The 14,508-nt window shown below is 41.7% G+C and overlaps 1 protein-coding gene across 1 annotated transcript in view; it reads right to left on the bottom strand.

The window, feature by feature from the left end:
- The window catches only part of acsl3.S (acyl-CoA synthetase long chain family member 3 S homeolog), a 57,866-nt gene that overhangs the window by 33,011 nt on the left and 10,347 nt on the right, over nucleotides 1–14,508 (bottom strand). The window contains exons 2-3 of the mRNA XM_018265809.1: nucleotides 6,771–7,194; nucleotides 3,792–3,969 (exon numbers count right to left, since the gene is read on the bottom strand). Coding sequence (XP_018121298.1) covers nucleotides 3,792–3,969; nucleotides 6,771–7,194 — 602 coding nt within the window. The remainder of the gene's footprint in view (nucleotides 1–3,791; nucleotides 3,970–6,770; nucleotides 7,195–14,508) is intronic.

Raw genomic sequence — 14,508 nt, 5'->3', positions numbered from 1 at the left:
GCACAGACCATGTGCAGTGAATCAGCAGAAAAGAAGATAGGGAGCTACTGGGGCATCTTTGGAGACACAAATCTTTACTGCTAAAGGGCTGTGGTTACCTTGGCTGGTAAAGAAGCCCAAAACATAATATACAACATTTCTAGCCACTTCCTCAGTTAGGCTTTAGTTTTCCTTTAAGGATGGGGGGTAGAAAGTTGTTCAGTAATAGGGACACGTGCCAACCTTGTAGCAATATTTCTATTGTCAAGAGAGGCTGCAGAATTGGCAGCACCATCCTAGTGACTCCCGCCTGATACTAGTCAACACCTCTTCAAAAGTCAATTGCTGAAAAAAAAAAGTCTCTTCAATAAAAAAATAATTTGATTCACAAACATCTTAAAATGCCAGTCCTTCAGTTTAACCGCATTCTACCTTTCTGGTACGAGGGCAAACCCCTTATATAAGCTATCCCATATCATAACTTATGCTTGGGGCACCTACACTGTCTGTATCCAAACCTCAAACCCAACTGAGCAAGCTCTAGCATTATTTCAAATAAACATAAAGCTGTTTTTGATATGGGTGTGCTTAGAAAGAGTATAGGATGGACCCGCTAGTTGAGAGATGACAAGATTAACAGATCTGAGAGGTTCAGAGCCTTGCCAAAGCCAAGTACTGACGTCACGGGGTTGATAGGACAAGAGTAGAAACAGCTGGAAGCCACAGCTCCAGTACGGCAATCTGTTAAGGAATCTTCTCGGCCGAGGTACAGGGGGCTTTCCTCTAGTCAGGGGCAACATTCGTGAAGAAGCTCATAAACACAAACCCCCAGACCCTCGAGAGTCAGCATAACATAATGGTAAAAGATTAAAAATAACAATTTACAGAATTCTTTCAGTGAAAAGGAATATTCAGGCAGGATCATTGTATTTGGACATACTGTATGCAAATATACTTTATGGGAGAAAAGAGGACAAGGTGATGCAACTGTGTAATACTATTACAAACCCATATGGAAGTCTGATATTGGGCACACACTTCAGCAACTTGCTCACTTAAAAGGAATCCAAAACATTCTGATAGCCACCTTACAGCCTTTAAAGGGGAAGTATAAGCTCTTTTTCAGTCTAGTGACTAGGGATTGTGCTGAACTAACAATTAAAAGAAATAGGTACTAAATGGGACAACACCTGAAACTTAGTGAATTTACATTCTACTTCATGACCCGCATGAACACAATCAAAACAAATCACAGAGAGGCTCTATGTATAAGCAAAACTCCTTCCTTCCTCCAACTGCAGCCAGCTAGGCTGTGAGCTAACGAGCAACTCATTAAGGGCAGAGGCGCACACTGCGATTCGGGGAGATTAGTCGCCCGACGACAAATCTCTGCTTCGGGGCAACTAATCTCCCTGAACTGCCTCCCCACTGGCTAGACTCAAAATTCGCCGGCAGGATGGCACTCCAAGCGATTAATTTTCTGAAGTTTCCTGGTGAGGCAACTTCAGGCAACTTCGGAAAATAAAGCGATCCGAGGGCCATCCCGCCGGCAATTTTACATTCTAGCCAGTGGCGAGGCAGTTCGGGAGATGCTGGACATTTACCCCACATATATAATAAAGTTTGCCCAGTAGCAGTAACCCATAGCAACCAATAAGAGGTTTCCTTTTAAACAGGTGACCTGTAAATGCTGCCTGCTGATTGCTTGCCATGGGTTACTACTCCTAAGCAAAATCAGTGGGGCTCATTTTTCAACACAGGGCAAATTTGCCCATGGGCAGTTACCTATAGCAACCAATCGGTGATTAGCTTTTTAAAACCAGCTGCAAGTAGAACAATGAACGCAATTTGATTGGTTGCCATGGGTTAATGCCCATGGGCAAATTTGCCCAGTGTTGATAAATAACCCCCAGTGTCTTTTACTACATAGGCCCATTAAAGTCCTGAAAATATCTAAGTCTCCTAACTTAGACCAGAAACAGCAGCTAGAAAAAATGGGCGCTTCCCACAGTATTTTACTAATCATAATCCAGTGCATGTGTTTCAGCATTTGAGGAATTTAATTTAGGGTTTGCGCAAAGAAGATATTCCAAAATGCCCATGAGACAATCAGGACACAATATTTATGTTTCAGTTGTGCAGGGACAGCAATAAAAGGGCCACAAGCAGTCAGAGGGCTGTCTCAGCAGTGCACGTGCGAGTCCATAAGAGCAGCAGCTGACGTGTTGGGGAAATCAGGAGTGAGATACAGCACGTTTCCAAACTCTGAGCAGGCTCAAAGACCTCATGGCCCATGTACAGAATTCTCCCCCTCACATCCTGCTCTTGGGCTCTTCCATTTCTGTCTAATGTACTGGGAAAGTTGGATCAAGGGTGAGAAGGGAGCTATTATTTGTCAAGTCGACTGTGCATTATAGGGAGGGCTAGTCCTGGGGTCAAGCTCAGGGGTTTCTGAGTTAACATGAAGGTATGGGAATTAGCACCAAACACATTTAAACATGGGTGGGGGAGGAGGAAACCTTAATGATGACAAAGCATATGCAGTAGTCTGTTTAATATCTATGTCATCTACAGCTTTAGGGAAATTTCTGAATTTTACAACTTCCCGAAAAGAGCTTTAATTTGTAATTTCACTGGTAAGTAGAGCATCTTTATGGGAAATACTGCACAACAGCATTAGTTGCGGTCAATAGCCTCACACTGGAGATTTTAAATGGGATGTCCAACTTTTTATGACCTCCACGAAATAAACACACACACACACACACACACACACACAGAACTTAACCCATCCTATGTAACCCGTCCCTCAAACCCAGGTAATCTTTATGAGCAGGACATCAAGTTCCACATTTGGGTTGGAACTATTTAAAGGAGAAATAAACCCTGAAAAGGAATATGGCTAAAAATGCAATCTTTTATATACTGAACTTATTGCACCAGCCTAAAGTTTCAGCTTCTCAATAGCAGCAATGATCCAGGACTTCAAACTTGTCACAGGGGGTCACCATCTTGGAAAGTGTCTGTGACACTCACATGCTCAGTGAGCTCTGAGCAGCTGTTTAGAAATGAAGCTTAGGGGTCGTTGCAAATTATCAAGCAGAAAATTAGGTTGGCCTGTAATATAAGTGGATGATACAAGGCTGATTATTAAATTCTGATGCTAGCATGTAGTAATTATCTTTATTAATTACTAATCAGTCGTATATTGTGACATTTATATTCTATGTGTACTGCATATTGTGAGTAGGTCCCTCAGCTCAGTAAGTGACAGTCACACAGAGCATGTGCAGTGAATCAGCAGAAAAGAAGATGGGGAGCTACTGGGGCATCTTTGGAGACACAGATCTTTACTGCTAAAAGGCTGTAGTTGCATTGGGCTGGTACAGAAGCACAAAACATAATGTACAACATTTCTACCCTACTTTTGTTAAACTTCTCCTTTAAGAACCATTAGGAAGTATTTAAGCAAGGTTAAAGGCAAGTACTCTAGGGCCTCAAATACAAACCCCCCCCCCCAAGGGGCCAAACTGTCCCCATTGCTCACAAAAGCCTCAGTGTAACTTGTGTTAGTGTTACTTACCTAGCATGTTATAATAATGCTAAAAGAAAGCAGAGCAGGGGTTCTCAGGAGCAGGTGAATACAGGCAGAATTTCTCCCATTATGAATATAGGCATCTCCATGAAGCTTAGTGAACCAACCTGGCCCTGTATGGCCACCAAGGCCTGAAGTTGAGAAGCCCTGGTTTACAGAATTATTTCTACCCAAAAATGCCAATACCCACAGAGAATGGCAGCAGGAGATCACTTACGTGGAAAATTGTACATGAAGCAGGCCTGAGCCGATATGATCCACTCCGCTCGAGTCTCGCAGAATATGGCAATGTTGGACTTGGGTTTCTGACCCAGTGCGGCAAGACCACTTCCAAACTGTGAAGCAAACAAGTAGGTCTCCTCATAGGACATCCAGTTGTACTTTCCCAAGATCACCTGGTTGGTGGAGGGGAAAAAGGAAAATCAGTTAAAGGATCAGTAGCAGTAGTTTTAATGGAATGACAATATAATGTTCTATTGCCCTGTACAGGGAAAATGGTTGTGTTTGCTTCAGAAACACTACTGTAGTTTATATAAACAATCTGCTGTGTAGCTATGGGGACAGCCATTTAAGCACAGGATACATAGTAGATAATCAATAAGTACGAAAGAATCCCATTGTATGCTACACAGCTTGTGTTATCTGCTGTGTATACTGTGCCTTTTCATCTTTGAATGGCTGCCCCCATGGCTACATAGCAGCTTGTTTATATAAACTATTGTAGGGTTTCTGAAGCAAATACACCAGTTTAACGATGCAACAGTACATTATATTTTCATTACTTTAAAATGCTTTTAATGTTTGGTTTTATTGTTCCTTTAAAAAAAGCTTTCCGCTTTGTGCAGTAATGGGGTGGCGAGACACTGGGAGGGGTAAGAACAAATAAGCTCATGTGACAGGCTAAAAGATTATGTTAGCAAAGCTGTGCTGGAGTTGTGGATTTAAAGCACACCTAACACAGGGATATGAATAACTGGCAAGCACATCACATTAACAAAATGAAATTCCCTTTTTTACTGCCCTTTAATTTCATGTACTAGCAGCTTGTTACATTCAGAGAGACGGAAAAGGAAAGTGTATGTACATTACACTCCAGAGACAGAACTATTTTAGCACAGAGAACATGCTGGCCATTCACACACAGCTCCTGCAAACTGAAAATATAAATGTGCAGACCCCGACACTCTCCCAAAGGAAGAACCTTTTGTGCCTTTGTCATTTCAGCGGTCCCTTTGGTAATCCACAAAGAGCTGCATCAACGGCTGTCAATGTTCTCTTTGCAGAAAGCCAATACTGCATGATAACAGCTACACACAATGATCCTCAGCCGCCAGATGTTTCTCAACTACAACTGCCAGAATTCCAGTGTCAGTCTCTGACTTGTTGAACCAATAATGATCAATAAATCACACTATAAAGAAGCAGCATGTTACCAAAACACAATGTGAAGGGTATTTAATACATTGGGTTCACTAAATCTGTTATGCACCTGAGGAAGGGGTTGTCCCGAAAGCTTGTGCCGCTTTTCTGCTGCAATAAATGTTTTGAAGGCAAAGAGCCGAAAATAATGGTTTGCTTGATTTACTTTTCCTAAGAAAGTGGCTTGGAAGTGGCCAGAGATTGGATGAACGCTGTAAAAGTAAGTGGTGTGCCGAAGAACAAAATAATTTGATCCTAAAGCTGATAACATCGACCCTATTCAGACTGCAGTGTGCCAAAAACTAAAACGTTCAGTAAATAGCAGGAGTGTCCATATAACAGAAGAAGAAATGGGGTAGACTGTACCTGTGCCCAGCATAAAGCATAGCTTGCTCTAATTAGCAAATGAAGAGTTCTTATTCAACCAAGCAAGTCGAAACTAAAGACTAAAGGTGGCCATACACGGGCAGATAAAGCTGCCGATATCGGTCGTTTGGACCGATTTGACAGCTTATCTGCCCGTGTATGGGGGCTTCCGACGGGTCTTCCCGATCGATATCTGGCCACGATATCGATCGGGAAGGTTGGATTTTTACCCGACCGACCCGTCGGAGCCCCTTGGCGCATCGTAATTCGATCGTTCGGCCATACGGCCGAACGTTCGAATTACCCCCGATATAGCCATGCAGTTAGTGGCATATCGGGGAAAGATCCGTTCGTTTTGCGATGTCGCCAAACGAGCGGATCTTTGAGTCTATGGCCACCTTAAAGCACATGGAATAGATTTACTGACAGAGTTAATTCTGCACACAATTATAACTATACTCCAAGAGCTTGAAGTCACACACGCTGATGAGAATGGCAATACTGCCCTCTACAGGAAAACAGACAACAGAGTTGGCCTTCTGGCTCTGCATTCATGCTACATATGCTGTCTGTGCTTATTATGCCGAAAAATACCTTTCAATGATCTAACAGTACATATGGCTAAGGGCTATTCCACACGGGGAGATAGCCTTGCGTTTGCGGTCGCGGCGACAAAGCGCCGCGCCTGTCGCCGCGACCGGCGCAGGCGACAGTTTTGTATGGGCGCCTATGTAAAAACGCCTGTGCTAACCACACGAGGCGATGCGCTTTTCAACAGTCGCCTGAAAATGCCTCGCCAGGCTTTTTCAGGCGACTGTTGAAAAGCGCATCGCCTCGTGTGGTTAGCACAGGCGTTTTTACATAGGCGCCCATACAAAACTGTCGCCTGCGCCGGTCGCGGCGACTGGCGCGGCGCTTTGCCGCCGCGACCGCAAACGCAGGGCTATCTCCCCGTGTGGACTAGCCCTAATGAAAAGGTTTAGTCCAACACTTTCCACCTGTGTATAGTGCTCTCTTTCCAATCAGACCACACCAGCAGACCCGCATAAAATTGAACAACGTAGAGTAGGATGGAGCACACAGTAGGCAGTCTCAAGTGAAAAAGGATCCATACTGATCCGAAACATGTTGTGACCTTATAAATTTATTGCAGCAGAGTCTGCCTACTGTGTGCTCCATCCTACTCTACGTTGTTCTAACAGTACATATGCTGTCCCTTTCCAGCTTGGTGCTCTAAAAGATTGCAATGTATTTATATTGTTTGCCAATATAGGTATCACTTCCACAATACTTTTTGTATTGGTTTGTTTTTTTTTATTTGTTATTTTTGATACTGGCTAACAAAGTACCACAGTTTTATATTTTGCAGGAGGATACTTGGACCCCTGGCTGGCTAAAGTGGGCTTTTTACCTTTTTGAAAACTTTGCCATTAGGCTGGACCTCATCTTCTTCACTCAGTACCTCTCGGGTACCCAAGCAGTCGCTGTGTTTGAATAGTTCAGTGCCATGTTTGAAGACCTTATCCAGGGTGTCACAGCCTTTGTATAGGGTAGAGGCGAGGCTATGGAAGCTGTCCACTGATCGGTACGGACTCTGTGGCTTGTCTCCAACAGGTTTTGCCTTTACACGACTGGCTCGGACCTGCCTGTCTCGTGCGCCCGACAGCAGGAACCATGGCACAAATGTAACAACACCATAAAGCCACATCAGAAAATGGAGAAGGTAGAGAAGAACTGGGTTCATATCTTCCTTTATGTGCATGTTGACTGAGAAAGACAGCGAGATCCCAGAAGATGAGGCGATGATGATGATGATGATGATGATGGGCAAAATCCTGCAGAAAAGAAGAAAAAAAGGTATAAGAGAAAAATGGATCAGCGCAACTACACAACTGTGGAATGTAGAAAATTAGATGGCACACACTTTGCAAATATTTAGCACGATTGCCAATTTATGGAGATCTCCACACAACGTTTCGGTGGTACAACCTCCTTTCTCAAGTGCTCTCAGCTCAGAGCACTTGAGAAAGGAGGTTGTACCTCCAAAACGTTGTGTGGAGATCTCCATAAATTGCAAATATTTAGCAAGATTGCCGGAGTGTGTGCCATCTAATTTTCTACATTCCATGGATGATTGGAACTAAGGTTTGCAGCAAGGTTTCCAAATTGACCGCCACATGAATATATACATAGAATTTTGTACTACTATATGTTGGATAACAACTACACAACTGGGCTTTTATTACTCTTATTATATGCACCGCTAGGGGACATCTCTATAAGAGTGTGAAAAACAGCAAGTCTGAGGTGAGATGGGAATATATTGTTCCTTATGGAAAACAGATCCATGAATAAACTAAGCAAAAACAATAAGTGAAGCATAAAAACACAGAAAGGTCATATATAGGGAACAAATGCAAAGTAAACATTCACAAAGGAAACTTTGTGTGTGTTTTTACTTACAATATAACAAGAACTGCAATTCTAAAATTCCCCATGAATCATCTCACATTACCTTGAATCATCTCACATTACCTTGTGTCACCACACACACACTTTGTAAACCTTTTGCAACATATGCTGCTGCCACTGAAGAATTTCCTGAAAACTTCAACAGAACCCCAGAAGTAAAAGCTACAGCATTGTCAAGCTGCTGTTTTCTGTGTTGACTCAATAGATCTTTAAAGGAACACTTCAGTGTGAAAATAAAAACTGTGTAAATAGATAGGCTGTGCAAAATAAATATTCTAAAATTCTAATATAGTTAGTTAGGCAAAAATGTAATGTATAAAGGCTGGAGTGACTGTATGTGTAACATAATAGCCAGAACACTACTTCCTGCTTTTCAGCTCTCTAACTCTAAGTAAAGCTTGCCATAGATGAAAAGATCCGATCATTCGAATTCTCGAACGATCAGACTTCCCCATCTCCCGACCTGCCCCTGACAGCAATACTACGAAAGTTATGTCCGACAAAAGCTAGCGACACTCTCCCACCGAAAATCGTTCGAACGGCAATACATGCAGTGATATTAACTGCAGCCGACAGAAATCTTTTAACCTGTCCGATCGATCCAACGACCGATCTCCATGGGACGAAAAATGTTGGGACTCTCCACACGCGGTCCGAAAATCATTTGAATCCTCGATTCGTACGATCGGATCTTTGCGGCTATGGCCAGCTTTAGTAAGTGACTTGAAGGGGGGCCACATGGGACATAACTTTTCAGTGAGTTTGCAATTGATCCTCACCATTCAGTTCAGATTTAAAAGCAACAGATATGACCCATGTGCCCCCCCCCTCAAGTCTCTGATTGGTTACTGCCTGGTAACCAATCAGTGGAAACCAAGAGAGCTGCAAAAAAGGAAGTAGTGTTCTGGCTATTATGTTAGACATCCAGTCATCATCATCATCATCATCATCATCATTTATTTATATAGCGCTGACAAGATACGCAGTGCTTTACTGCAGTTATAGCAAACAGGGAATAAATGGTGGATAACAGACAAGGATTACAGAGTACAATAGGGTTTACAAACTAAAAGGTTAGGGTACAATTGAGACATTAGGATTATATAAACACTTTGTCATTTTTGATACAGCAATGATTAATTAAGGTACATCAAATAGGCCTCTTTAAACAGATGGGTCTTTAAGGAGCGCTTGAAAGTTTGGAAGGAAGGAGAAAGTCTGACAGCTTGTGGCAGAGAGTTCCAGAGAAAAGCAGAAGCCCGAGTCACTCCAGCCTTTATACATTACGTTTTTGGCTATTTTAGAAACATTTTTTTTCTAATAAATCCTAATAACACAATCCTACTCCTTCTATTACACAATTGCTTTATTTTTCCTTTAATCACACTCCTCCGTGTCTGCCCCATCCTTTCAAATCCAGTGGACAGTAAGACCCTACAATAATCACTAGTCTTTATTGGTTCTAAATAAGATCTTGCCTCCGATAAGAATGACAATGAAATCTATGTGAGGCAAGGATCCATATATGTTCTAGAATCAGTTGTATACATTGTATACATCCTGAGCAGGCAGTGACCCACAGCTGTTACCTATGGCTCAGTGGAATAGTCCCAAGTTAGAGAGCTTTGCAGCACCTCTCACGGCTAATTCTTTCTCAAATCTTTGGTGGAAAGGAAGGCAAAAAATTCACCTGTATTCCAAACCAATTCACCTGCACCTCCTAAGGTCATTGCTACTAACTTCCACATGGTGGCGAAGGAAACCCACATTTCAGCACTACCCAAGTAACAATATTGCTCTCAAGAACTACTCTTCTCCATACAACCTAAGAAGTTGTGTGCTGTATGGTATAATACTATATGGTCAGCAAGCGTGAATGCTACAGGTAAGGCTAGAACTACAAGCTTGGTTAGTTAAAGCAGCAAAGAAACTGAAGGAAAAAAAGCAATAGGAAAATATTGATATATTCACCTATTAATATTCAAAAATAAAAAGAACAAGGACACAATGGCATGATTCAACAGGAGACAGACAGGGGGTTGGGCCAGCCCTTAGGGATCATGTGAATTCAGATTATAACACTTCCTCTAGTGCACGCTCAAGAAATTCCAGTATTATACAATACACATCAGCAGAAGTACTGAGTGTGCCTAAGTGACAGCAATTCCATTAATATAAGAATCAGGCAGCTATAGCTTTGGAACAACTCCCTTATATCCCAATTGTACTTCCTCCGTCTCAGGAATGAAATCTAAAAATAGTACACTACAACTTCAAGCAACCCCTGCTACATAACATCAAACCGTTACTTTGGGTTCACCTTTAATAAAGGACCTATGCGTGGTATGCTTAAATAGCTGCATTCTCTCATTGGAGTGCTGCATTGTTCTTGCATTATAAATGAGAATGCACAGCTCTTTTTATTTATTTTTCTTTTAAATGCATAGGCAGTTTAAAGTTGTAGGCTGGAAGGTATACTGGAGAAGTAAATGCCACCTCTTTTTGTAATATAACCACGCAGAAAGTAGTGCATTATGGGTAGGTACAGGTAGACAGGTGTCTGAATGCTCCTTATATTGTCACCTGGAGACAAATTTGACAAAAGCTTGTACAGGTATGGGACCTGCTATCCAGAATGCTTGGGACCTGGGGTTTTCAGGGAAAATGGATCTTTCCATAATTTGGATCTTCATACATTAAGTCTACTAGAAAATCATGTACACATTAAATAAACCCAAAAGGCTGGTTTTGCTTCCAATAAGGATTAATTACATTACATCATAGTTTGGATCAAGTACAAGGAAATATTATTTAAAAATCTGGATTATTTAATAATGGGAGACAGCCTTTCTGTAATTTGGAGCTTTATGGATAATGGGTTTCCGAATAATCCCATACCTGTACTAGAGCTTTCGCCCTATAGCTGAAAGCTAGTAAAAACCACATAAGCCAGAAAACCAAAAACCCTGTGAAATTACTCTTAGCCTGATCCAGGGGGATTTGCAACAATCAGTTTTAGTTGTTAAAACACATAAAAAAAACAAATACAAAAAGTATTGTAGAAGTGATACCTATATTGGCAAACAATAAAAATACATTAGAAGCTTTCGGAGCACCAAGGACTGTTTGTCAGGCAAAAGGGGCCTGACGAAGTGGCCTTGGTGCTCTGAAAGCTTGTAATGTATTTGTGTTGTTAGCCAATATAGGTATCACTTCTACAAAACGTTTTGTATTCATTTGTTTTTTTAATTTGATATTTTTGCTACTGGCTTACACAGTACCACAGTTTTTTGTTTAGTGGTTAAAACATTAAAATGAATGCCAAAGTTATTAACAGGGAACAAAGATAATAGCATGGATGGTATTTATTTTCCAGAAAAATGTGGCATCCCTAGTTGGATGAAATATTTTTTTTACAATTTTTCATATCCAGTATAATGAGTAATAGTCAATCTGTGATTATGTAGTAGCACTGTTGTTTGTACCTATGTATGCTGTTCCACCAGCAATGGTCCAGGTTCCCCTATGGCTTTGTACCCAAATAAAGACAACTTATTTGATTATCTGCTGTTATTAAAGTATTATTATTATTCTATGTTCAGGGATTTAACTGTGCTTCTGTGTGTAGACACCCACAGGCAGGGCCGCCATCAGGGGGGGGCACAGGGAGGAGAGTTGTAGGGGGCCCCGAGGGTAAGGGGGGCCCGGCCACGCCACACTTACTTGATTAGCCGTGCCCCCATCTTTCTATGAGCTGCTGACTTCGGGAAGGCACGGATGTTTAAGGGGCCCTGGCCACCAATTTTCTTATAATGTGTGTGGGGGGGGGGGGGGGCTGGCCACCAATTTTTTTTCTCATGTGGGGTCCTAGCCACCAATATTTTATAATGGGGGGGCCCTGGCCACAAATGTTTTTTTATGGGGGGGGGCTTTGACCACCAATATCTTTTTATTTTTTATTAACATGTGGGAACCCTAGCCACCAATATTTTTTTTGTTTTTTTACTGTGGGGTGGGGAGGGCCGAGGAAATTTTGTCGTATGGGGCCCTGCGATTTCTGATGGCGGTCCTGCCCACAGGCGAAACCTGGGTGAAACAACCGCACATACACCCACCAGTGTGTAGGGGCTAATGCAGCCTTACCATTGTTTATCTGCCGTTAAAATGTGATCCAAGTCATTCATAATGCTAATTATAACTTATAACGCTGCTATATTGTGAGCATGCTGTGACAGACATCTGCTAGGGGATTGTGTGAGTTGTAAGCCTCGGGCTGTGGGTGATGGAGTGAAGATGAAGAGTCACAATCGTCAGTACTAAAACTTTCTCAATGTGAATTTGAGTTCCAGGACAACTGCAGAGAGGATACGTGGCCTGTGCCACACTCACAACCAAGAATCACGTGGCCTCAGTCATGCTAGTATACAGGTATATTGCATGTATTTACTGTAGAAGATTCAAAAACAATGCTGCTATTATTAATTGTGAGAAGGAGCCATACAACAGGATGAATAGTCTGAAGGGGCTATTTGTGCCAGAGCCACACAGTGTCTGCTGCTGTCCCCTGCCTGGGAGAGTTGGTTGAGTACATATGGATGGACATGCTGCAATGGAAAGCCATAACCTAAAGCGAACTCTCTCACATCCTTCTGTGCTCTTTTACCGTAGTTTATAGGAAAATTGCCACAGACCATGAAAAGGGCAATTAGAGTCGCTGCGCCGTGCAGCACATAAGGGAGCCGCTTTGTCATTTTCCGGCCACTTGCCTCTGTATAAATATTTACTCTTATTTTTAGAGAGAAAAAACACTTACAGGCACAGAGAGTATTCCCCTGGCTTTATGGGATTAACTCAACTTCTACTGCCCCAGAATAGGGCGAAGGCTGCAAAGGAATTTGCTACTATCACCAGTACGAAATGCATAGTTGCAACTCAACACAACTATTGGGGCCTTATTTATCAAAATCCAAATTTTTCGGAGTATTTAAAATAAAGTCTGACCAAACAAGAATCCACAATCGACTTTATTTATTAATAAAAAAGCAAAATAATTTCTAATCGGGTAAAACTCAAAATCGAAATCCGAATCGTATGATTTTTTTTGGGGATTTTTTCCCTGAATCGCTTGGTTTTTTTCAGGCTTTTCCCGAAGTCTGAATTTTTTGGATTTTTGCCCAAGAAGCATGAAATAGAGGGATTTTGGGGCAAATTCCAGTTCAGACCACAGAAACTTCTTGACTTATATACAACCTCGGCAGGTCTGAGATGGGAGTATTTTCACATTCTGACTTTTTCCATCCTCGGGATATAATAAATCTCGAAAAATGTGTGGTTTTTTTTTTCCTCACTAAAAAGTTGGATTTTATAGTTCAAAAACTCGAATTTTTCGAGTTTTTTTTTTGATTCAGACTTTAATAAATAACCCCCTTAATGTCTAAAATGAAAGTGTACAAGCAATTAATAAATGGTACATGTTCTACCACAAGTAAGGCCTAAAAAGGCCTCACATACTCAATCAGTAAAACCCGGGGATATACATTATAACATGCTGGTGAGACCACAAAGGCACCCTAGGGTGCACACAAACAAAATAATAGCATGTCTGAGATAAACAAAACCACACACCCAGTTTCTAGTTACCCTATACATTAACAGAGGGTATCCCAGGTGTAAAGAAACTAGGGATGCACCGAATCCACTATTCCCCCGAATCCTTTGAGAAAGATTCGGACGAATACGAACCGAACCCTAATTTGCATATGCAAATTAGGGGTGGGAAGGGAAAACATATTTTACTTCCTTGTTTTCTGACAAAAAGTCACAATCTCTCTCCCGCCCCTAATTTGCATATGCAAATCCCGAACCGAATCCTGGATTCGGTGCATCCCTAAAAGAAACACAGTTGAGTTGTGCTAAAAAACAAAAATTGCATAAAATACATCATGCAGGTATGTAGCACACAAACTAAAGAGCCCTTTTACAAATAAAATATATGTTGGAGAGTACTTCTATGCCAGTGCAATAGAGGGAGACAGGCTAACAAGCGGGCTGCCATTTTGGATACATTTTATCATCAATAAAAATCAGAATGTCACTGGTCTGTTGCAGACAAAATAACTGAAAATTAGCATTGTACAGAAAGAGTCTAAACCAGTGATCCCCAACCAGTAGCTCGCGAGCAACATGTTGCTCTCCAACCCCTTGGATGTTGCTCCCAGTGGCCTCAAACCAAAAGCTTATTTTTGAATTATTGACTTAGAGGCAAGTTGTTGTTGCATAAAAACCCCATATTCTGCCAAACAGAGCCTCAAGTAGGTTGACAGTCCACATAGGGGATACCAAATGGCCAATCACAGCCCTTATGCGGCACCCCAAAAACTTTTTTCATGCTAGCGTTGCTCCCCAACTCATTTAACAGCTGAATGTTGCTCACGGGTTCAAAGGGTTGAGGATCCCTGGTCTAAACCATCAGCATTAGAACTGCCTCACAGCCATTAAGGGATTATTATTTTTTTTTTTTAAACTTCTGAAAAGCAACAAAACAAAGCAATATAACAGCAGAACAGAACAGGGCTAATCATTTAGAATAAAGTCTAACTTGCCCCAAGCACTTCTTATAAAGAACAGATTGAAAACAGAAAGCACTAAGGCAGCGGTAAATGAGATCACTCTGGCCC

Source organism: Xenopus laevis, chromosome 5S (genome assembly GCF_017654675.1).
Source record: "Xenopus laevis strain J_2021 chromosome 5S, Xenopus_laevis_v10.1, whole genome shotgun sequence".
NCBI lineage: Eukaryota > Metazoa > Chordata > Amphibia > Anura > Pipidae > Xenopus > Xenopus laevis.
This window is presented reverse-complemented; position numbering and strand designations above follow the sequence as displayed.